This window comes from Macrobrachium rosenbergii, chromosome 57 (genome assembly GCF_040412425.1).
Source record: "Macrobrachium rosenbergii isolate ZJJX-2024 chromosome 57, ASM4041242v1, whole genome shotgun sequence".
Taxonomy (NCBI): domain Eukaryota; kingdom Metazoa; phylum Arthropoda; class Malacostraca; order Decapoda; family Palaemonidae; genus Macrobrachium; species Macrobrachium rosenbergii.
The window spans coordinates 10,394,146-10,419,476 of NC_089797.1; the positions used below are offsets into that span (position 1 = coordinate 10,394,146).

Consider the following 25,331-nt stretch of genomic DNA (forward strand, 5'->3'; position numbering starts at 1 on the left):
TCGTATGGAACAAGCTTCCAAAGAATACGGTGTTCATTAGTTAGAAGTAAGAGGAGGTTAAGAGATATATATAGAAGTGATATCACTCGTTAGAGACGAAAAATAAATTAATTAACAAATATATAAAAATGTATTAAAATGCAAGGAGAGTAGTATTGGGGTAGTAATGCATTGCATCTTCGCTTGAATTTTTGAAGTTCTAATTGCACGACATCGTCAGGGAGACTGTTACAACAATGTGAGGAATAAAGGACCTCTGGAACTGAGAAATTCTACAGCGAGGCACATTTACTGCATACTTGTGCTGCTGTTCAGCAAATCTGGGTACTCTCGGCAAGGAAAGGGGATAAGGGATCAATGGTGAATGTTAAAGATCTTTGTTAAAATACAACTAGCGAAAAATTGACAAACGAGTGACCAGCCGTCGATGGTCAAAGTCATAACTGTTAATATTACGAACAGAAACTACAACCACGAACCACTCTATCTAAAAGAGATAAACTTCGGATTCCACAATAAGCTGTAGGTCCCGTTGCTAAGTAACCAACTGGTTCTTAGCCACGTAAAATAAGTCTAATCCTTCGGGCCAGCCCTAGGAGAGCTGTTAATCAGCTCAGTCGTCTGGTAAAACTAAAGAACACTTTTTTTTTTTCTGGCAGAAGCAGACATCCACACCGGAGAAAAGTATTCTAATAAAGGAAGCACAAATTACCTAAAACAAGTTGTTATTAATATATGAGACATTTCGTACAATACCTAACTTCGTGCGGCATTTGCTGACACTTTCATTAGATGTTTCTCAAAAGTAAGATGTGAGTCAGAAGTTACACCTAGAATAGTTGAAGCTTCAGTCTCTTTCAGCAGAGTTCCATCCACCTGGAGGGGAGGATGGGGTGGGAAATCTGCACGAGATCTGCTAACCAAGTGTTTTCGTTTTACTGGAGTTCAACTTCATACCCCACCGACTACACCATTCACTAATCCGCTCCATGTCACGACTGAGACTAAGGGCAGCTTCATTTCTTATAAGCGAAGCCTTTACTACACCCACAAGTGTTGCATCATCGGCATAACGAACAATTTTGTTTTCCAGGCTAACAACCATATCATTTGTATACACTAAAAATAACAGTGGACCAAGAATACTACCCTGTGGAACTCCAGACACAATAGGTCTTGGCTCGCTAAAGATCCTATCAACAGCAACTCGTTACTGCCTACCTGTAAGGAAATCTCGACGTAAACCTAAAACTTATCCACCCACTCCAAGATTCTGAAGTTTACAAATAAGTGCCTTGTTATTTATTAAATCGAAAGCAGCACTAAAATCAACAAACAAACAAGAGATGCATACGCAAACAACTAAGCGAGTCATGAGGAAGGAAGAGAACTCGAGTAATCGCTTCCAAAAGATTTAGATCTCGGGAGGCTGCAGAATGCAGGCCGGGGAACCATCTTTCAAAAATGGTGGAACACAGAATGCAAAGAAAGTGGGATTAAAACCCACAACCTGAAGATGTACAGGAAGATCACGAACAGTACTGACTTTTAAGGCAGCTTTATAGTGTAATTACATTTGGCTGTAAAAGATAAGAGAGCTTTTCTCGTAAGTTTGCAATTACTTTTTAACGCCTTATCTCCCGGAGCGTGTGGCTTATTCAAAACACATTACTTTCGAGTACATTCACAGAGGCTCTGTAATGTCTCACTTTGTGCTGGTAGCATGATTATAGCGCCTAATCACCACAAGATGTTTGGAGAGAATAAATTTATGCAATATATGCCACACGTAAAAGTCATAATTCTGAGATCATCTTTAAAATACCTCAGTTAGTTTGCTTTCGAGGTTTCCAGAAGACAGATTTTAAATGGATGGGATTAAGAAAAGGATAAGACGCACTCTTTAGAGAACTCAGATAACAAATGGCAATATTTAAACAAAAACCAGAAAGAGGTCCTCGTATAAAAATTACCGAGTGAAAAATTTGGAATGGAATGGAATATAAAATTTAGACCAAAGGCCAAGCGCTGGGACCTATTGGGTCATTCAGGGCTAAAAGGGAAATTGACAGTAAAAAGGTTTGCAAGGTGTAACAGGCGGAAAACCTCGCAGTCGCACTATGAAACAATGGTTAGGAGAAGGTGGAAAGTATGACGGAAAAACGGTAATATGAATGGAGGTATAGTAAAAGGAAAGAAAGGGGTTGCAGCTTGGTGCCGAAGGGACACTGCAAAGAACCTTAAGTAATGCCAACAGTGCACCGTATGAGGTGCAATGATGGCGGTAGCCCCCTGTGGTATGAGTGAAAAAGTTAAAATAAAAACATGCAAATGCAGCTTTAAGCAATCATGTATCCTAAATTTCTCAGTATTAACAATTGAGAATTGAAAAGACAATAGTGATGATGAACAAAGACAGACACACACACATTAACCAGGGTGATATCTGAATGTCAATTCATTTAAAAGCACTTACACTTTTGTCATCGCGTCCTTTGAGGAGGAAGCATGTTCCCCTTCTAATTGGGAAGGAAGATTTCCATAAAAATGCCGCTTCTGTATCGGACGTTTTCAACAACTCTTCGGAAACATCGCCGCGTCTTAACGAGGAGTGTCACGGACGAGAGAAGAAGAACGGCCGAGGAATCAAAACATTAGGAGATGACCGTCGTCGAGCGCGTCGTCAGACCTTTCCAGCCGAAAACAAAAGAGAAGAAGAAGAAAAAAACGGATTCTATCTTTCGGACGCCCCTGTGATTCAAGGCCCCGGGGAGAAGAAGGTGTTTAAAAGCGTGTGTACGAGTTCTCCCTCCACCAGACGGCCGCCAGCGTCCGAAGGATCAAGAGATAGAGAGATGTCTTTTTTAAGGAGAGTGATTCTAGCGATTCTTATCACTTCGGCTGTTCCCTGTGTCCAGAATGCCAATGCGCAGATAACTCCGAAGGCGCCTCCTAAAATTGGTGAGTGGGAAACGAAAATTGTATTCCTGTTGCTTGCTAATGTGGGGAATGTTATGAAGTCTTTTCATCCTTTCTCTAATTGGCCTGAACTAGTTATTATTCCATATTATTAGATATCGATAACTGATATAATGAATTCTACTTCCTTTTTCCAAAAAGTCACGAAATAATAAGTCTACAGCATCCTATGTAAAGAAGCTTTGCAGGCACCTCTCCGGATATGACAATTCGTTCTCTATTCAAAACCCAGTGAATAAATGTCTAGCAAGATTCTTGATCAGATGCTGAAATTCATTGGTAGGTGTCATTTCTATAAAATGTGAAGATCCGCCCATGGACGTATTACAGGTCGTTTTGTCTGGACTTGGTTTGATTAAGAAGCGCCATTGCTGCTAAGCGATTCTGCATTTAACTCAGATTAATTTGCACCAACACACATATATATGTATATATATATGTATATATATGAATATATGTATATACATATGCACACATACACATATATATATATATGTATATATACAGTATATATATACATACATACACATATATATATACATATATGTAGCTGTATATATGAATATATATATATATATATATATATATATATATATATATATATATATATACATATATATATATATATATATATATATATATATATATATATATATATATATATACACACATATATATATATATATATATATATATATATATATATATATATATATATATATATATATATATATATATATATCAACCCCTGCAACGGCGTGTAACGCAAAAGCAGTTCGAATCAGAGCCCAATTTACTATCAGCAATCATGACAACAGTCTGTGTTGAAACAAAAGCACTTGACGATTAACGCAAATTATTTCAGTCTGAAATGACATAGCTAATCTTGATTTTGGGGAGTCATATTGATCATCATTCAGACCCATTTTATTATGTCCTTTATCAAAATACATTTTGTTACTTATGAATCAGTGAACGCTAAAATTGTTTCTGAAAATGTGTCTAAAAATCTAAATGGGAAGCGCAGTGTACAAAGCAGAGTTTTCATTACTGATTTTAATTATCTAACAATAAAAATTTTACTTTTGAATTGTTCATTTTTTTCAGTGTTTTGAATCAGAACTTACGGAACTTGCCGAGAAATCTGTTTTCCTTAAAAAGCAATAAAAGAAAATATAGGCATCCCAGAAACTGACATTATAAACATTGCATTAACTTTCCTCCCGAATTACAGATATGAAGTTCTTGTGAAAGTTCGAGCCTTAACTTGCATTGAATAGAATACAGAATTTAGGCCAAAGGCCAAGCACTGGGACCTATGAGGTCATTCAGCGCTGAAACGGAAATTGGCAGTAAAAGGTTTGAAAGTCGTAACAGGAGGAAAACCTATGAATCAACTGTTAGGAGAGGGTGGAAAGGAAGATGGAAGAAAGAGAATATGAAAGAAGGTACAGTAAAAGGAACGAAAGGGGTTGCAGCTGGGGGGCGAAGGCACGCTGCAAAGAACCTTAAGCAATGCCCACAGTGCACCGCATGGCCTTAACTTGTAGACGTCAATTTATCAAAGATACTAAATGATAAGAAGATTAGTTATATAGCAGATATTTAGCAATTAAAAATGAGACTCTCAGTGACTAACACAGCTGTGAATCTCATATTTGGGTGTTTGTGCAAATGCTGTTGTGGAGGAAATTTTCATTAGATTGAAAGGCATTTTTAAAAATTTTATTTTCACGTCTGATTTTAGCTGCATTTATTCAGTGCCTGAAAGGAGAGACAAAGGTTTATTGGAATGGAATGGAATATAGTTTAGGCCGAAGGCCAACAACTGGGACCTAAGAGGTCCTTCAGCGCTGGAAAGGAGATGGACAGTAGGTAGGTTTGAAAGGTGTAACAGGAGGAGAACCTCGCAGTTGCACTATGAAATAATTGTTAGGAGAGGGTGGATAGCAAGATGGAAGAAAGATAATATGAATGGAGGTACAGTAAAAGGAATGAAAGGGGTTGCAGCTAGGGGCCGAAGGGACGCTGCAAAGAACCTTTAGTAATGCCTACACTGCAACACGGGGCCAAAGGATTATTGAACAGTAACAGAGTTTTAATAAATATTTCTTTCATAAAGAAAGGTTACTCTTTAGAGTTTTGTACCAGCTTATTTACCGCTGGTAATGCTGTAACAAATGGAAATGGAATATGAAATTTAGGCCAAAGGCCAAGCGCTGGGACCTACGAGGTTATTCAGCGCTGAAAGGGAAACTGGGAGTAAGAAGGTTCTATAGGTGTAACAGGAGGAAAACCTCGCAGTTTCACTATGAAACATTGTCAGTGTCATAAAAGGGTGGAAAGTAAGACGGAAGAAAGAGACTATGAACGGAGGTACAGTCAAAGGAATGAAAGGGGTTGCAGCTAGGGACTGAAGGGGCGCTGCAAATAACCTTAAGCAATGCCTACAGTGCACCTCAGATAGTTATAGCACATGCAAAACACAAACAGAGGAAGATTTCAATCCGAATTTCACAATTCTGAAACCAGTCATGATTCCTGAGCTGTTTCAGTTCTTCACAAACTTCGATGATTTCAAAGACTGATTCAGTCTGGTAACCGTTTCAAGTAAGTGCCTGATTCAGGAAAGGTAGAGCAAAATTTAATAAAGCTACAATTAACTATGCATTTAGGACGTACTGGATTACGGATTAATTATTGTTACAAATTTAACAACTAGAAAAATAATGGCTCAAGATAAAACTGGAGTATGATGTTTCGTCCCTAACTATTTTCCTTTTAGTTTTCTGTAAAAGAAAACTAGTGTACCGGCTTTGTCTGTCCGTCCGCACTTTTTCTGTCCGCCCTCAGATCTTAAAAACCACTGAGGCTAAAGGGCTGCAAATTGGTATGTTGATCATCCACCCTCCAATCATCAAGCATAACAAATAGCATCCTTCTAATCTCAGCAGTTTTGATTTTATTTAAGGTTAAAGTAAGCCATAATCATGCTTCCGGACAGGTCACCACCGGGTCGTGGTTAAAGTTTCATGGACCGCGGCTCATACAGCATTATACCGAGACCACCGAAAGATAGACCCATTTTCGATGGCCTTGATTATACGCTGTAGCGGCTGTACAGAAAACTCGACTGCTGTACAGAAACTTCGGCACCTTTTTTACTTTATTTTTTAAAATTTTTTTTTGTGAATTTCAAACGGGCTCTTGTGGCACTATTGCCGTCACTATTGTTTTTTATTGTTGATTTTGATTAGGCTGGTGTTATGCCAGCACGGGCTCTTGCTCATAGAGCTTATTTTGCCGTTGCTAAATGTATACATTTATCAACTGTTGACTAGGTTTTATTTGTTAGGTTAGATGTTTCAGTAATAATAATAATAATAATAATAATAATAATAATAATAATAATAATAATAATAATAATAATAATAATAATAATAATAATAATAATAATAATAATGATTCAGAGACCAGTTGGAGATCTTCCTATAAGTTAGCACTGCATGCGAGAAAATAGTCACACTTAATATTTATAACTGAATAATTATAATAATATTCAGATCTGAATAATTATAACAATATTCATATCTGAATCATTATAATAATATTCATATCTGAATAATTACAATAATATTCATATATGAATAATTATAATAATATTAATTCTGAATATTTATAATATTCATATCTGAATAATTCTGATAATATCCGTATCTGAATAACTACAATAACATTCATATCTGAATAATTGTAATATTCATATCTGAATAATTATAATATCCCTATCTGAATAATTATAATAATATTCATACCTGAATAATTATAATGATATTCATGCCTGAATAATTATAATAATATTCATATCTGAATCATTATGATAATATTCATATCTGAATAATTATGATAATATCTATATCTGAATACTTACAGTAACATTCATATCTGAACAATTATAATATTCATACCTGAATAATCATAATAATATTCGTATCTGAATCTAATTATAACAATATTCATATCTGAATATTTATAACAATATTATATCTGAATAACTCGACGATCGTAGTAGGTACGGAGGCAACAGATAAGCAGTATCCTTGATAATAAAAAAATATATATATTACAAAAAAAGTATGGCTGATATTAAAGAAACTGAATACAGCATTTTGTAACTGAAGAAAAAAAATAAAGCCTTTGCTATAACTTGCAGCTATGCCACTCTTAGTTATTTGAAGGTTAATTATTATTATTATTTTTAAAAATTTACTGCATTTAATTCAACAAAGTCAAAATTCTCTCTCTCTCTCTCTCTCTCTCTCTCTCTCTCTCTCTCTCTCTCTCTCTCTCTCTATCATTATCATTTATTTGTTGTGGCATTTCCTTTAAAGCAGCATTTCTTAATGTGACCTTTTGTGTATTATTCCCATATTTTAATCTTCGCATTCCTATTCCCATTCCCATTCCCACAGTAACAAACATCTGATGGATAAAAGCCGAAGGATAACCATTATTGTTTTTAAGAATTTTACTGCACGTAACAAATTCGAAATTCTCTCTCTCTCTCTCTCTCTCTCATCATCATCACATCTACAGTGGCCATCTTTTACTGCATATCTCAGTGTCATCTTTTGTGCATTATTCCCATATTTCAATCTTCGCATTCCTATTCCCATTCCCACAGTAACAACTGATGGGTAAAAGTAGTGTCATCATATTTGAGAAATATTTAATGTAATTCTGTATCATTAGGTTATTTGTTTTTGTAATTTCGCAAAAGGTTAGCTAATCTCTGTTGTTCTATGATAAGGTGACGTTTAAAGGTCATTTTGGTTTGTACTGTTATTATCATTAATATTATTATCATTATTATCGCCATCATGATTAGTGGTAGTCGAAACGGAAGTGATATTATTATTATTATTATTATTATTATTATTATTATTATTATTATTATTATTATTATCGTCACCATCATTAGTGGTAGTTGAGACAGAAGTGATAATAATAATAATATTATTATTATTATTATTATTATTATTATTATTATTATTATTATTATTGTTGTTGTTGTTGTTGTTGTTGTTGTTGTGTTGTTGCTTTGTTATTTTCGCTTCAGATGAGTTCCTCGTTGGTAGATTCTAAGTTATTGCTATATGCATAATACATGCATACCATAGTGGCTTCAAGTTTTCTAGTGTATAAGTAACTAACTCAATTATTTCTTTGATTACATAACTGCATGAATGCTCTTTAGGCATCTAATCATTTGATCTCCCTTCACTTAGATCTATTCCAAGGATGAATAAAGCTTTTCATTCAATTTTTTCCTCCATGGCTTCCACCAGGGAGGCCTTTCATCTTTTCAGAGTGCCCGCCCATCGACTGCAACTTCCCGTGTCGAGTTGAATCGGGGAAAGGCGGATGTGACGTCTGCAACTGCCCGCCGCCATGTCCGGTTCTAAACTGCAAACCCCCTTGCTATTTCGTCGACAATCCAGGGCAGTGCCTCGCCTGCGAGTGTCCCAAGTGTCCGAACATCACGTCCTGCTCGTGGCCTTGCAAAATCCTCAAAGACGTCAACGGATGCGACTCTTGCCAATGTCCGAAATGTCCTCCAGTCTCCTGCGATCCTCGATGCCGCGTTGAAATAGGCCCAAGTGGATGTAAGGAATGTGTGTGCCCAAGATGCCCAGATGTAGGGTGGTGTAAAGCCCCTTGCAGGCTTGCACTTGGGAAAAATGGGTGCCCCATATGCCAGTGTCCTACTGCCCCACCATGCCCAAAGATTAATTGCGATGCTCACTGCAAGCGTGCGCCTGGGGCCAATGGATGCCTAGAGTGCGTCTGCCCAAAGTGCCCTCCTGTTAATGTCAATAATTGTACATTCCCTTGCAAATTGGTGACTGGACCGAATGGCTGCAAGTCATGTGAGTGTCCAGTTTGTCCTCCAGCGACTGAGTGCCCTGACACTTGCATGACTATGTTAGATGACAATAACTGTGAAGTCTGCAACTGTCCTCTGTGTGAAGAATTCGACAGTTGTCCCGCCTCCTGTTGCGTTACTCAGAATCAACAGGGATGCAGTCTTTGTGAGTGTCCAGAATGTAAGCCCATAGAATACTGTCCTTCTTCTTGTCTAGTGAAGAAAGATGACAAAGGATGTGATGTGTGTGAGTGCCCATCTTGTAAACCCCTGACCGACTGCCCTCCTTCTTGTCCACTTAAAAAGGACTGCTACGGTTGTGGCGTATGCGACTGCCCAGCCTGCCCGCCTGCTGAAAAATGTTCCCCTGGCTGTTGTGTCACAAGGGATGAATATGGCTGTGAGCGCTGTGACTGCCCATTAGAGAAATTACAGGCATGTGGAAATATAACTGACTGTAAGGCTCCGTGTAAGTTGTCACAGGGCGATGATGGCTGTGATGTGTGCGAGTGTGTTGAGTGTAAGGACATAACAAAATGTCCTGCCGGCTGTCACATAGATGTGGATGAAAATGGCTGCAAACAGTGTCACTGTCCCAAATGCAAAGATGATGTGTCGTGTCCTGCCGGATGTGGCAGAAGGCTGAAAGGCGGTTGTTTGGTGTGTGACTGCAACAACTGTCCAGCAGTGACAGACTGCCCACCTTTCTGCGGTTTGGGCATAGGGGCCAATCGCTGTGAAGTGTGTGACTGCCAGCTTTGTCCTGAAGTACAGGAATGTCCAGAGGAGTGTGTAGAGGCAGAGGGTGAAAACGGCTGCCAGTACTGTGACTGCAACGTCTGCCCAGATGTCAGTGAATGCCCACAAGAATGCAAGATAGTGATGGGAAATGACAGCTGCCCAGCGTGCGACTGTAATGTTTGTCCTAGGCTGCACGACTGCCCTCCTTACTGTGAAGTACAGCTGGGACCTGACCAATGTTTTCACTGTAAGTGCAGGGCCTGTCCACCAGTGAGAGTTTGTCCCCCCGGATGTAAAATTAGGAAAAATAAGCATGGGTGTGATGCGTGCATCTGTGATCATGGCTACCTGTCAATCCCTTTCCTCTCTTATGGCTAATGAGGCCTTCTTCCAAGCAATTTCCCCGAAAACAAGCAAGGCTTATGATGATAACAACAAACCCAAATGAATGAAAGTATATGTTTTTTATATATATATATATATAAATATATATATACAATATATATATATATATATATATATATATATATATATATATATATATATATATATATTACAAATTTCTGATTTTCCTTCATATGATTCATGTTACCAAGTTCGTGGGTGAGTGTTCTAAAAATCGGGAGGCAAGTTGCATGCATGCTGGTGGCAAAACCAAATTATGAATTAGGGTTCTTATCATGCTAATATTTTTGTTCTCATGGAATCTGGTTTCAAAATACAATTGTGAACTTATGGAAGAATCGAACAAGTTCTGTATTCATTGCCATGAACAATCAAAACTCAATAAATTGTGACTAGAATTATAACTTATTAGACCCCTGATCTCTCTCCTAATTATTAAAGTGATTAAGAAGACAACTGGTTGTTTTTCTGTAAGGCTGCTTTTAAAGAGAAGTGAAAAGTAGCAATGAAAGAGTATGGTGACCGTTGAGATTACTCATGCAAATCTCTCTCTCTCTCTCTCTCTCTCTCTCTCTCTCTCTCTCTCTCTCTCTCTCTCTCTCTCTCTCTCTCAGACTACAATTTACGAACTTAGGACATGACTTAATGCTTCATAATAACAGTCACCCCTCTCTAAAAAATTAACTAAGCTATTCATATTTCTCTCTCTCTCTCTCTCTCTCTCTCTCTCTCTCTCTCTCTCTCTCTCTCTCTCTCTCTCTCTCTTATCCTACAAAATTATGAATTTAAGACATGACTTAATGCTATATAACAACAGTACCCCTACTCTAATCAGTTAACTAAGCTATCTCTCTCTGTCTCTCATCCTACAACATGTGAATTTAAACATGGCTTAATGCTATATAACCTCTTCTCTAAACAGTTACCCGAACTCTCTCTCTCTCTCTCTCTCTCTCTCTCTCTCTCTCTCTCTCTCTCTCTCTCTCTCTCTCTCTCTCTCTCTCTCTCTCTTCAACAAAAGTTAAGTTTGTTCAAAGTAGCTGCGCCGACTTATGACATAGACCAGGCTTCACAAAGCAAATATAGAAAAAAATTAGGACATGCAAACAAAAGCCCTTGTAAGACGAAGCATAAAAAAGAAATAAAAACGATACAAGGAAATCACTGGGCCTCTTCAGGAACTAAAAAAAAAAAAATAGAGAGAAAACTGGAATCTCACTTATAAGATTCATCCAATAACTGGGTAATCACTGGCTCGGTGACTTTTAATTCAAAACTCAATTCGATTTCTAATATTTTTTTTATTATTCCAGAATGGAATATAAACTTTAGGCCAAAAGCAGGGCTCTGGGTCCTATGAGGTCATTCAGTGCTGAAAGGGAAATTGAGAGCAAAAAGGTTCAGAAGGTGTAATATGAGGAAAACCTCAAAGCAGTTGCACTATGAAACAAGTTGTTAGGAGAAGGTGGAAAGTAAGATGGAAGAAAATCAATATGAACAGAGGTACAGTAAAAGGAATGAAAGGAGTTGCAGCTAGGGGCTGAAGGGATGCTGCGAAGAACAGTAAGCAATGCCTACAGTGCCCCGCGTGGGATGCAATGACGACACTAACCGCCTACGGGGTAGATGGAGGTGAGAGGTAAGAGCAGATTTTGGGGATCTGAGTTACAAGTTAAGATACCAGTGCAACAAGAAAACAGTGAAACTGTAGCTACAGAAGCAGTGCCAATCATCTACAGAGACAGTGCCAATCTGAACTGGATGAGCTCTTTGAAACAGCAACTCTTATCTCGTTTGAAAGTAACTCCTTTCAAATGAACATCACATTCTTTGAAAGCTTGAATTTCAGATCAGTGACCCCTGTAAACTTCTTCCATATGAATCGGGGTTTATCTACTGAATAATAATAATAATAATAATAATAATAATAATAATAATAATAATAATAATAATAATAATAATAATAATAATAATAATAATTACGTATTCGAGAAGTTCATATGAAGTTCATCATCACTACAGTTCTTTTGCATATTTGCAACTACTCTGCGTAATCCGATATTTTTATACATCTAATTATTTTCATACATCTGTCTCACCTACCAAGAGCATCAAAAATATTACATAAATATTAATCTTCTTGTTTCCATGCTTTGCAACTCTATTAGTTGCTTCTGGCCTTAACTCTTCATTTCTCGCTAGAGCTTCGTCCAATTGCTTGATATCTAGATTCGCGTCAGAACTCTACGAAACACCTGTAGTATTCATTTGTATACAAAAGCTTCTACAGAATTTTCATTTTGCTTTACTGAAATCGGGTCATGCCTTCATGAACTGAAATATACGATCCTTCGTCTGTTAAACCTTTCTCATCAGATAAACCTAGTTTTAAGTATGCCTATTAAACCTATTTCATCCTCATTTGCTCCTTAGGAAATCGTGTGAGGGGATCACATGCATCAGTCGTTTCAATCCTTTCTTTCCATCACTGATCATCCTTGCTTTAAATCAACTATGAGTGTCTTTTCTTTTGCTAAATAGTAAAATATCAACATACTGATCTTACGGCATTCTGTGTATAATGTAAACATTTTCCTCTTTTACCAAAAATATTTTTTTTAAAGTTCTTCAAAAGGCAATGTTCCTCTGCTCTTCTGTCCTCAAGAATCTATTTGCTACAATCTATGCGAAAAGGCTTTGCCCTCTAGTTATCTCCGGACTACTTCTAACAGTGGTCCTAACATTCATAATACCACAGCCCTCTCCCTTTTTAACCCTGGTCTCTCCTCGCATTATCTGCCTGGGACGCATTTTCCCGAGGTGCAACCGAGTATCGCGACCTTTCCCTGAAAAAAGTGGGACGCCATATCTTAAAAACTAACCATAGAATTTTCTTGAAAATAATCTCATTATGTTTCCCACGCCCAAATTAACAAAAACAAAACACATCTAGCCTAACTTAATCTATCCTAACCTAACCTAGGGGCATGGCAAAAAAACCGGGGCTGGTGCTAGAATACATCTCGAGAATTTGCGCTCGGGAGGCCTACACGCTGCCCGTACCCTCAGGACAATACAAGTAAACAAAACATTCCAGTCTGAGTTTTTCTGTATTTTACCTTGAAATTTCACAGAACCCCTAGTATTATTATTATCATTATTATTATTATTTTAATTTGATAACCCAGAAACATGACCCGGTTCAGCAAGTTGCAAAGGGACCAGTCCAGCTTTTCATTCAACAAGATACGCCACTACTTCAAACTTTTTTATCTACTGTTGCTAAAGCCTTCAGACCTTCAGACAGTCGTTTATTCTAATCATCAGTATTGTTTCTCCAAGACAAATAGTTACTGACAATCTCTTCCTTAATCAGTATTGTTTCTCCAAGACAAATATTTATTGACAATCTCTTTCTTATCTGGATGCCTGTAAATATTGTATCAAATAACTATCAACGTGTTCTAGATAAGAAGACACCTGGTTCTTTCTCCATTTTCTGAGTCATTCCTCGTGGTCTTGTGATTTACTCTTTTTTTTTTTCTTCCTCTATGGAAATGGCCTTCCTCGTGTCTTTAACTTATGATTCCGCTATTCACACTTCCTGTAATTTTACCTCCAGACCATCTTTGTCGTTCACCTTCAGTCTCAAACCCATCTTCCTTCATCTTCAGGTATAATTCTGCTTTTTCCTCTTTCGGTAGGTGGAGGCATCACTTCCTGGAGAGAGAAACACCACTCTTTTATTCTGACACTTCTTCTCTTGTTGTTCTAAGCTTTGGTCTACTGCGAAATTAGGTTTTTAATCCTTTCAGCGCTCACATATAAAAGTTTAACTTTGTGTTTTTAGATCTCGTGTGTTTTCCTCTTTCGGCAGGGAGAAGCATCACTTCCCGAAGAGAGACACATTACTCTTGATTCTGACATTTCTTCACTTATTGTTCTAAGCTTTGGTCTACTGCGAAATTAGGTTTTCCAGTCCTTTCAACGCTCACCATAAAAGTTTAACTCCTTTTTTTACATCTCGTGCCTTTTCCTTTTTCGGCAGGAGGAAGCATCACTTCCTGGAGAGAGAAACACCACTCTCTTAGTCTGACACTTCTTCTCTTATTGTTCTAAGCTTTGGTCTACTGCGAAATTAGATTTTGCATAACTCTTTCGACAGGAGAAACATTACTCTTTATTCTGACATTTCTCTTATTGTTGTAAGTTTGGTTTACTACAAAATCAGGCCTAAGTTTTCAATCCTTTCATCGCTCACACATAAAAGCCTCTTGTCAAATTCGAGTTAGAATCTGGATCATTACCAATTCAGTTGTTAACTTTTCACACATTGTCATTAAAATTCATAACTGGGGGTGATGACCAACTTGAGTCTACGTCAGGATCTGAATTCAGATCTCAGGCCAAAACACATTTGTTGTGCACGTGGTTAAAAAAGACAGTGTCACATTAAACTGAACCATGAACTCGTTACCTCTGCCTTGATAATTAACCCTTGTTGAGTATCGGTCAAATCTGAATGACTTTTCAGGTGGACCAATTCCATATTTTGGTCCACCTGAAGCTTATCATCTCAAATGAGTCCCCGTATGGGGGGGGGAATAGTGCACCTCACGTGGTGCACTGTGGGCATTAGGCCTACTTAAGGTTTTTTGCAGCGTGCCTTCGGCCCCTACCTGCAACCCCTTTCATTCCTTTTACTGTACCTCCTTTCATATTCTCTTTCTTCCATCTTACTTTCCACCCTCGCCTAACAATTGATTCATGGTACAACTGCGAGGTTTTCATCCTGTTACACCGTTTAACCCTTTTACTGTCAATTTCCGTTTCAGCGCAGAATGACCTCATAGGTCCCAGTGCTTGGCCTTTAAGCATAATTCTATATTCAATTCAATCTTAAATGAGTCAGCAAATGAATGATTCCACGAAGTTACCTGAATGAAAGTCATCTGCTCTCGGATATGCATGTTGTGGTCTTAGGGGTTCGTATTGGCGGAGGTTTGCATTTCTGGATGAAGGCACCTCGCCCCCCTCCAAAACACCCACCTAAAACACACACACACACACACACACACAAAACGATTAATTTTCGGGTATAGATAAACCTTCTCTGTTGGGATTTTAACCGCTGACCTCTGATTTACTAACCCACCCAGCCCGGAGAGAGCAGGAAATAAGTAGAGCCAGATTCCACTTCTTTTGTGACTCCTGTGGCTGACTGGATACAACGTTTACTGTTGATTCACAGATCAACGGTTCAGATCCCGAAGAAAAGGTCTATTTATCATCTACATCAATGCGAGATTGCTTGCTTATATTTTGTCCACTTTATTGTCAGGATGTGCATCTAACAAAACGACAAATTCCATTTGTTCGTAAATGTCAATGTCTGAGTGATCATCCAGATCGCGTGCTTGTACTTGTGTAAATAAACGTAAAAGATGCAGAGTATTTGGGTAATTATTGCAATCGTCTTGGTGGAGTTTTGCAATTTCAAATTGCCTATTTTAATTACCTATGTATCATCAGTTTTCTTCCTCCTCTCCTTATAAATTTGTAGTTTTCACTCCTTAAAAGAAATTTTCAGTTATCTTTTCAGCACATTCAATTATAAGACCATGTTCTTAAGTCTCATGGGTTCTTTTCTAGTTTTCGCTTCAAAAGTTACTTTGCGCCAAATTCTCTCTAAAATTGCCTTTTAGGTATTATGTTTTGCTAAGAGGAAAAAATCTTTGTTAATACATATATATTATATATATATACATATATAAATATATATATAATATATATATATATATATATATATATATATATATATTGGTTACATATATATATATATATATATATATATATATATATATATATATATATATATATATATTTATTTATTTTAACAGGACCGCATTTAAACAAGATGGTATCTAACAAAAACTTTTTATTCAAAAGAGTTACAAACTTTCAAGGACTGTCTGTCCTCATCGGGTATCAGATGATGAGAAGAGACAGTCTTTGAAAGCTTGTGACTTTTCTGAATAAAATCTCTGTTAGATACCATCCAGTATAAACGAGGTCCTGTTATTAACTGCATTACTGCGCAGAACAATTGTGCAAGTGATCAAGTTTTTATATATATATATATATATATATATATATATATATATATATATATATATATATATATATATATTTATATTAGATGAAGTCATCAAAGAACTAGCACAGGCTCTTACTTCTAAAGCAACCTGAAAAAAGTAAAGTGGTTAGGACGTTTATATCACTAACTAGGGGTCCCGAGTTCAGTTCCCGAGTAAGCTAAAAGACGCCTTAGGCTCATTCACACCACACTGGAGAAGGTTAGGGGGCTCGCAATCTCACCAAACAAGGCTTGCTGAGGCTAATTAACTTCTGGAGTCACAGGCAACTTCTGGCTCATGAAAGTCTTGTAATAAATTGCTTGCAAAAGTCAAAGCTGTGAGTAAACTAACATGATATCCTGCAAGTTTTACAAGAAGAAGAAAGAAGAACAACAAGCGAAAGCTGGCGAAGTACAACAACAATTCCTAGAGTGTTACTAAGCGCAGTCGCATGCAAAGCATATCTCGCAGATACCAAATGCCAAACACGATTTTACTTTCATATCGCTTACGAATATGCCCACGTACCCCGATTAACAGCGCCCGGATTTCGTAATGGCATAGACCTAACTACATTTACTGATAGCAAATATTACTCACCGGACTTTGGGTATTCATCGGGGTATCGCTGGGTGGAAATCACCGGCGAGAGGTCACCCCTCTTATCAGGAGGGATTTGAATCATCCTTATGCGGTAGCTGGGATACAGAAAGATATCCTAAGTAAGAAATCACGTCAAGTTTTGGTGCGACTTTTGTGCTGCACGTAGAAATCCTAGTAGTAGTAGTAGTAGTAGCAGTGGTAAGGTCATGCAACGGCCCATCAACTATGGGCTTCATATCAAGTTTTGCCGAGACTGTTTTATTGCACGTGGAAATCGTAGTAGTAGTAGTAGTAGTAAGGATGCGCTCTTGCAACGGCTCGTCAATTTTGTGCGTCTCTCCTCACCTTTACGGCCTGGGCGGGTCGTCGTGTCCAAATTTTTGGCCTTACTCTTCTGTTTTACGCCCTGAGCGACAAATGGACGGTTTTGGATAGCTCGCGCCCGCCACATGACTGCAACGGATTTAGAAAAAAAAAAAAAAAAAGTAGAAAATGTAAAAGTGAAAAAATCACATCTTTCTAACTTGCATTGTATATATACTCAACTTTTGTTTGTCTTTATTATTATTATTATTATTATTATTATTATTATTATTATTATTATTATTATTATTATTGTTGTTGTATAAGGTACACAATAATATATCAGTAGAATGTGAGACAATAATATATTTATTGATATATTATTGTGGACCTTATGCAAAATTACTCCTGTTCTCGGCACAGAGTTCTACACATTATTATTATTATTATTATTATTATTATTATTATTATTATTATTATTATTATCGTTTGGAAGTTGATTTTAACAATCAGCTGTATTAAATTTTTAAAAATATCATTATAATATAATAAAAAGCTTCAAAGATATTCACGCAAACATGCTTGCGTTTTCATAATCCAGCGGATTCCACAAATGACACTTTGCAGCAAGAGGTCTATACACCAACTGTATTTCACTTTTGGCTCATTTCATTGTCCATTCCTGCTCGTTTTTAAGGTCCTCTCTCTCTCTCTCTCTCTCTCTCTCTCTCTCTCTCTCTCTCTCGAAGTGAAGTGAATCTGCTTCGTTCGTTCGAAAGTGAGATCACTTTTCAGTTTTCTGTAAAAGAAAACTGTTGTGCCGGCTTTGTCTGTCCGTCCGCACTTTTGTCAGTCCGCCCTCAAATCTTAAAAACTACTGAGGCTAGAGGGCTGCAAATTGGTATGTTGATCATCCACTCTCCAATCATCAAACATACCAAATTGCAGTCCTCTAGCTTCAGTAGTTTTTATTTTATTTAAGGTTAGAGTTAGCCATAATCGTGCTTCTGGCGACGATATATGATAGGCCACCACCGGGCCGTGGTTAAAGTTTAATGGGCCGCGGCTCATACAGCACTATACTGAGACCACCGAAAGATAGACCTGTTTTCAGTGTCCTTGATTATACGCTGTAGTGGTTGTACAGAAAACTCGATTGCACCGAAGAAACGTCAGCGCATTTCTTACTTTTTTTTTTTTAGTTTCTCTATACCGTAACCTTCTTTCTCATTAGTGTTTAAAACCTTTCAGAAGGCCTAGATTAAAAAAAAATTTGAAAGTATAACAAACCTTTCAATGTGAATTTTCACGAACCGAGACTCCTGATATAGATCAAATGAATTTCTTGCTTCTCACTTAGTGGTGAGAACTTTTCAGAAACCCTAGATTTTATTAAAACTCGAAGTTTCACCAACCGAGAATCCTCGTATAAACCAAATGAACATTACTCAGAAACCACACGATGAATGATGGATCCCTGGTGGCGAAAAATGCGCAAGTGGCTGACTCACGGCAGATGTATATTCATAGATTCACAGCAAAAGAGATATATTTATAAGATAGGCTACAAAGAGCATTAATACGGAAGGTGAGAGGATTTGTGGTTTGAATACAGTATTTAGGCCAAATGCCAAGCACTGGGACCTATTAGGTCATTCGGCGCTGAAACGGAAATTGACAGTAAAAGGTTTGAAGGGCGTAACGGGAGGAAAACCCCGCAGTTGCACTATGAGAGGGTGGGAAGTCAGATGGAAGAAAGAGGATATGAAAGGAGGAACAGTAAAAGGAAAGAAAGGGGTTGATGCTAGGGGCCGAAGGCACGTTGCAAAGAACCTTAAGTAATGCCTACTTTGCATGCATAAGGTGCACTGACGGCACTAACCCCCTACGGGGTGCATTTGTGGAGCATGGGGAACAAGAATGGTAGCTGGAATTATTCAGTAATTGTGGAATTAATGAGGATTTTAGGGAGGTAGGAGCAACGGAATAAAAAATATATGAGAGTTTGTCGAAATTTGTCCTCTTCAAGGAAGGGAACAGCTGGAAGTAAGACACCGTAGGTATAAAATGACGGTAACATGGTAACCAGATCAGTCTGGCTGAGGTAGTAGCAGAAATACACAAGGTCAGGTCGGTGAAATCGATTTGTTGGCAAGGAAGTACCACAGAGAGAGAGAGAGAGAGAGAGAGAGAGAGATAGTTTAGTTAACTGTTTCAAGATGAGGTGCAGTTGTTACACAGTATTTAGTCATTTTGACTTCGTAAGTTCTACGATATGAGAGAGAGAGAGAGAGAGCAGTATAACCGTTTGGAGAGGAGGTACTGTTGTTATATAGCATTAAGTCATATCTTCAGTTAACAATAGGAGAGAGAGAGAGAGAGAGAGAGAGAGAGAGAGAGAGAGAGAGAGAGAGAGAGAGAGAGAGAGCTTAGTTAACTGTTTCAAGATGAGCAGTTATACAGCATTAAGTTGTTAAACACAGCATTTAGTCATGTTTGACTTATAGCATTAAGTTTTCCTAATTCACATTTGTGATATGAGAGAGATGAGAGAGAGAGAGAGAGAGAGAGAGAGAGAGAGAGAGAGAGAGAGAGAGAGAGAGAGCAGTATAACTGTTTAAAGAGGGGTACAGTTGTTATATAGCATTAAGTCATTTTCTAAACATTTGTAGGATCTAAGAGATGTGAGAGAGAGAGAGAGAGAGAGAGAGAGAGAGAGAGAGAGAGAGAGAGCAGTTAACTGTTAAAGATGATGAGTTATGTACTGTTGTTATAAGGCAATAAATCATGTCTTAAATTCATAAGTTGTGGGATGAATATTGTAAAGAGAGAGAGAGAGAAGAGAGAGAGAGAGTAATCATTAACTATTTAGGAGGTGCTGCTGTTATATAGCAATAAATCATATCTTAAATTCATAAGTTGTATGATGAATATTGTAAAGAGTATACCTTTATATATAATTTAATATTATATATATATATATATATATATATATATATATATATATATATATATATATATATATATATATATATGTATATATATAGAAATATATATATATATATATATATATATATACACAATTATATACAAACACAAACACACATATATTCCACCTAATATCGGACTCCCTACACCTTGGGAATAACTTGCACCCAAGGGTAATTATAATTGGTAAGTGCATCTGTCCAGGCCAAGATTCGAACGCCACGTGTCACAAAGTTAGTACTAAGCTATCATGTTGGAGATGGGATTATTTTCGTTTCAAGTACAGAACCTGATTAGACGGGAGTGTGCTCAGTATGGTCGAAATCTACTTTAATCGCTGTTGACAGCAAAGTGCATTGAGTCACTGTCGTGCTCCGTTCTAGCTCATAAGGCACAGGTTCAAATCCTGGTCAGGAAAGGAGAACCTTGTGTCATATATAATTCTCTTTGAGTATAGATTATTTAATATTTTAATGTGTGAAAATGTCATGCATAAAATTTGCGACTGAGATATTGTATATTTTATTTCATCATATTCCTTTTTTTGAGATTTGGTCAGTAGGCGTAAGCCTTTCTTCGCCCTATTTGCGACTAACCATAGTCGTCTACCTACCAGGGAATTATTTAACGTCTGAAGCACCCAGTCCTTCATTGAGCCTGGATCTTCTCTCTCTCTCTCTCTCTCTCTCTCTCTCTATATATATATATATATATATATATATATATATATATATATATATATATATATATATATATATATATATATATATATATATATATATATATATATATATATATATATATATATATATATATATATATATATATATATATATATATATATATATATATATATATATATTTACCCAGGTCCGTGTCAAAAACCAAACGAGTAGAAAATGCGCCAGTTTCTTCGGCGCAATCGAGTTTTCTGTACAGCCGCTACAGCGTATAATCAAGGCCACCGAAATTAGATCTATCTTTCGGTGGTCTCGGTATTATGCTGTATGAGCCGCGGCCCATGAAATTTTAACCACGGCCCTGTGGTGGCCTATCCTATATCGTTGCCGGAAGCAAGATCATGACTAACTTTTCACTTAAATAAAATAAAAACTACTGAGGCTAGAGGGCTATAATTTGGTATGTTTGATGATTGGAGGGTGGATGATCAACAGGCCAATTTGCAGCCTTCTAGCCTCAGTAATTTTTAAGATCTGAGGGCGGACAGAAAAAGTGCCGACAGAATAAAGTGCGGACGGACAGATAAAGTCAGCACAACAGTTTTCTTTTACAGAAAACTAAAACTGGGTAAACCACATAATATTATTTCAGCTCTTAACGTCGTCTTACACATTCACAACTTTAGAATGAAAAGGTATTTGCATTACCATATCTAAATACCGTTTTTTTATTATTATTATTATTATTATTATTATTATTATTATTATTATTATTATTATTAAATAGTTTAACCAGACCACTGAGCTGACTATCAGCTCTCATAGGGCTGGCCCGAAGGATTAGAACGAACTGAATTGAATTGAATATAGAATTTAGGCCAAAGGCCAAGCACTGGGACTTATGAGGTCATTCAGCGCTGAAACGGAAATTGACAGTAAAAGGTTTGAACGGTGTACCAGGAGGAAAACCTCGCAGTTGCACTTTGATTCAACTGTCTGGAGAGGTTGGAAAGGAGGATGGAAGAAAGAGAATATGAAAGGAGGTACAGCAAAAGGAAAGGGGTGCAGAAGGGGCCAAGGGGTTGCAAAGAAACCAAGTAATGCCTACAGCGCACCACATGAGGTGCACTGACAGCAATACCCCCCTACGGTAAATACTGGTTTTAGATTGCTGACAACCTATAACCAGTATTCAGACAATGCATTTCAAATCACAAAGATTATCTTCTTCTTCTTCTTCTTCGTTTAACGTGATTTTTTCCCATTTTTTATATGGGGTAAGCACGATGCCTTCTTTTGAAGGACTTTGATTTGGCGTTGGGGTAGACCGTAGCCTCGATCGGCTGCCCTGCTTGACATCGCTTAGACCCCGGTAGCGCATGTGTACATGTATCGTACCAAATCCCCAGCTCCCTTTCTCCCAGCAGCGAGAGTTGAGAGACAGTTCGAGACGTGTGAGGTGCCTGTTATGTTTTTAGAAGATGTTGGAGTGGCTTTGCTTGTGAGTGTATTAGTCTGTAACACCCATTTGCTTTCAGCAAACCTATCCGTTGATTACATACATAATCCCGGGGTGTCTACACGGATAGCAAAGTGTCCGCGAGAACTTTATTCGCTGATCTTGTGATTTGATTTGACAATCATTAGAAGTCACTCAGCGCATAGTGGTTGGAGGTTGGCCAGCTGCGATAAACCTTGAACTTATTCTGTCGCTAACAACTCCTTTGGGAATGGCTCCAGACAGCACAGGCTGCTGTTGCATTCAAGTTCCAAGCTGATGAGGGTCATTACAGTCTGCGTTTAGCTTTCATTCGGCATGGGATCAGTTTGCAAATGTCCTTTCATAATCGCCCAGAGTCATGTTACCTAATGCACTTTCATGTGCTCCCCGTTCCTTCTTTCTCTTGCATTGTTCAAGCTTATATTAAGAGTAGAAATACTAAACAATAACAAGTATAATATGTACATGTATGTATGTATGTATGTCTGTCTGTCTGTATGTAAGTATATATATATATATATATATATATATATATATATATATATATATATATATATATATATATATTATATATATATTATACTTGTTTTTCTTTAGTCATCTTGTTTTTCTTTCTCTCTCTCTCTCTCTCTCTCTCTCTCTCTCTCTCTCTCTCTCTCTCTCTCTCTCTCTCTCTCTCCCTCAAGTAATTTTTATGCATGGGATTTATATACTTTCAAATATTAATGTACAGGATTTTCTGTTAGAATAAGTTTAAGGATTATCTCATCTGCTGGCCTTCCTCCAACCAGTACATGCTAACTGCTAATGAAGCTTAAGTCTAATTTCATCTTGACCTCCCTCCATTACAGGATCAGCAAGTAAATTGGTCCAACACATAAATATCAAATTCACTATATCTGAAAGGCATCTTCCTAACCTGGCGAGGATTCGATGCCATGCTTCGTTTAGATTAGACCAGTGCCTTAATCCACTTATTTCGAGAGAGAGAGAGAGAGAGAGAGAGAGAGAGAGAGAGAGAGAGAGAATCACAATCCTATAGGAACCCTCGTGACTGTCGGGCAAAGGATTTCAACAAGGTCTAGACCTTGGATTACAAGGTAAGGACCGGAAGACGAGAATATCCTGGCCCACCTTTCTCGAGGGTCACACACGCTTGTTCAAATTGGGTCTTCGTTTTCACTTGAGATTTCTGCACTTCATCCTGAGAGCTTCCCATCCTCTGGGATGTACTTCGGCTCTCCTCTTCTGCTTTCGTTTTGATTCCCTCAGAATGTAAAAAGGCCCAGCCACTCAAAGTTCCACCAAATGGAACGGAAAATCCTATGGATCCCTACAAAGCATATAGTTATCTTCTTCTTTCGTTTATGCTTCCTTCAGAAAGCAGACATGTCCAGACACTCAAAGTCCCAACAAACGGAACAGGGAAAATCCCATGGATTCATGAAAAGCATCAAGCATACACTAAGCAGTAGGAATACTCACAGCAGGTCTTTACCCGATTCTCTTGGGTTCTAATCATGAGACAACGCACGTTCTTTTAGTTACGTGAAAGCTATCAAGCACGCTTTGAGATTACGGCTGGCAGGCTGAGGAAATGACGTATTTTGTGCTCAATACTTTCCTTGTTCCTTCAGACATGTTGTATAGAGATATTCTAATTTTATCCGTCAATATAACATAAGACAGTGTAAAAGTCGTGACAAAGCGCACCAAATCATGCGAATAATCCTTTCTCATTGATGCACACATCTTTGTCAAAAGATACGACGCCATTCCGATGTTAAAATTCGGCCAGTCGAAGGAATGGGAGATCTGTCACGTCTTACGTATACCCTGGTGCCCTCCCCCCCTTTGGTTGGCACTAAAATGGCACAACCAACAGGAGTGCCAAACTCACATTAGCAGACATACAAACGATACTGCTCTCTTTCACTACGTAATACTGAAGGGTTAGTGCTTGAAGCCTGTTAAGGTTTCTGTGTTTTATGTTGTATGGGGGAAGATATACTAGAACTTGTTTTTGCTCTCGACAGTAAAGTTCATAAGAAGGATTTGACAATGACATATGGTCAATAAATGACAAAATAACAATGACTTGTTTCCAATTTACAAATTTATATATATATATATATATATATATATATATATATATATATATATATATATATGCATATATATACTGTATATATATACTGTATATATATATATATATATATATATATATATATATATATATATATATATATAGATGTACATATATACTGTATATATATATATATATATATATATATATATATATATATATATATATATATATATATATATATATAGAGAGAGAGAGACAGAGAGAGAGAGAGAGAGAGAGAGAGAGAGAGAGAGAGAGAGAGAGAGAGAGAGAGAGAATCTATTATCACTTTTTATCAGATACGTGTATAATGGTTATAACAAACAATGCTCTCTTAACTTTTCGAATTCTTCACCCTTTTTGGATACGCTTGTCATTTCAAAGCCTTTGAATTTTGTCACACCTTCCATTTGATTCTTAGGGTTTGTAATGGCAACCGTGTCCAAAAAGTGTGAAGAAATTGAGGAGTTAAGAGGAGTTGTGGTTATCAAAATCACACACACATATATACAGTATATATATATATATATATATATATATATATATATATATATATATATATATATATATATATATATATATATATATATATATATATATATATATATATATATATATATATATATATATATATATATATATATATATATATATGTTTTTATATATGTAATGTATATAAATAGATTAATTGAAGTTAGTTAAAGTCCTCCTGGGATTTATATATATATATATATATATATATATATATATATATATATATATATATATATATATATATATATATATATATGTTAAGTATACCTTAGTTTAACCAGACCACTGATCTGATTAACAGCTCTCTTAGGGCTGGCCCGAAGAATTAGATTTATTTTATGTGGCTCAGAACCAACTGGTTACCTAGCAACGGAACCTACAGCTTATTGTGGAATCCGAACCACAT

The 25,331-nt window shown here is 37.0% G+C and overlaps 1 protein-coding gene across 2 annotated transcripts; it reads left to right on the forward strand.

The window, feature by feature from the left end:
* Positions 1 to 1,538: 1,538 nt before the first annotated feature.
* Positions 1,539 to 10,449, forward strand: LOC136837084 (cysteine-rich motor neuron 1 protein-like). 2 transcript variants are annotated; one of them, XM_067101692.1, is made up of 2 exons: positions 1,539 to 2,961; positions 8,328 to 10,449. In XM_067101692.1, exons 1-2 carry the CDS (start codon positions 2,451 to 2,453, stop codon positions 10,022 to 10,024), a joined length of 2,208 nt encoding a protein of 735 aa, XP_066957793.1. In that variant the 5' UTR covers positions 1,539 to 2,450; the 3' UTR covers positions 10,025 to 10,449. The 2 variants fall into 2 exon arrangements, with proteins under 2 accessions (XP_066957793.1, XP_066957794.1); XM_067101693.1 differs by having other exon boundaries at positions 8,349 to 10,449.
* The last annotated feature ends 14,882 nt before the right edge of the window (positions 10,450 to 25,331 follow it).

Coding starts and splice junctions, on each gene's coding strand:
- LOC136837084 (XM_067101692.1), top strand. CDS start 2,451: ATGTCAATTCATTTAAAAGCACTTACACTTTTGTCATCGCGTCCTTTG. Junction 2,962..8,327: donor GAAGGCGCCTCCTAAAATTG/GTGAGTGGGAAA, acceptor GGCTTCCACCAG/GGAGGCCTTTCATCTTTTCA.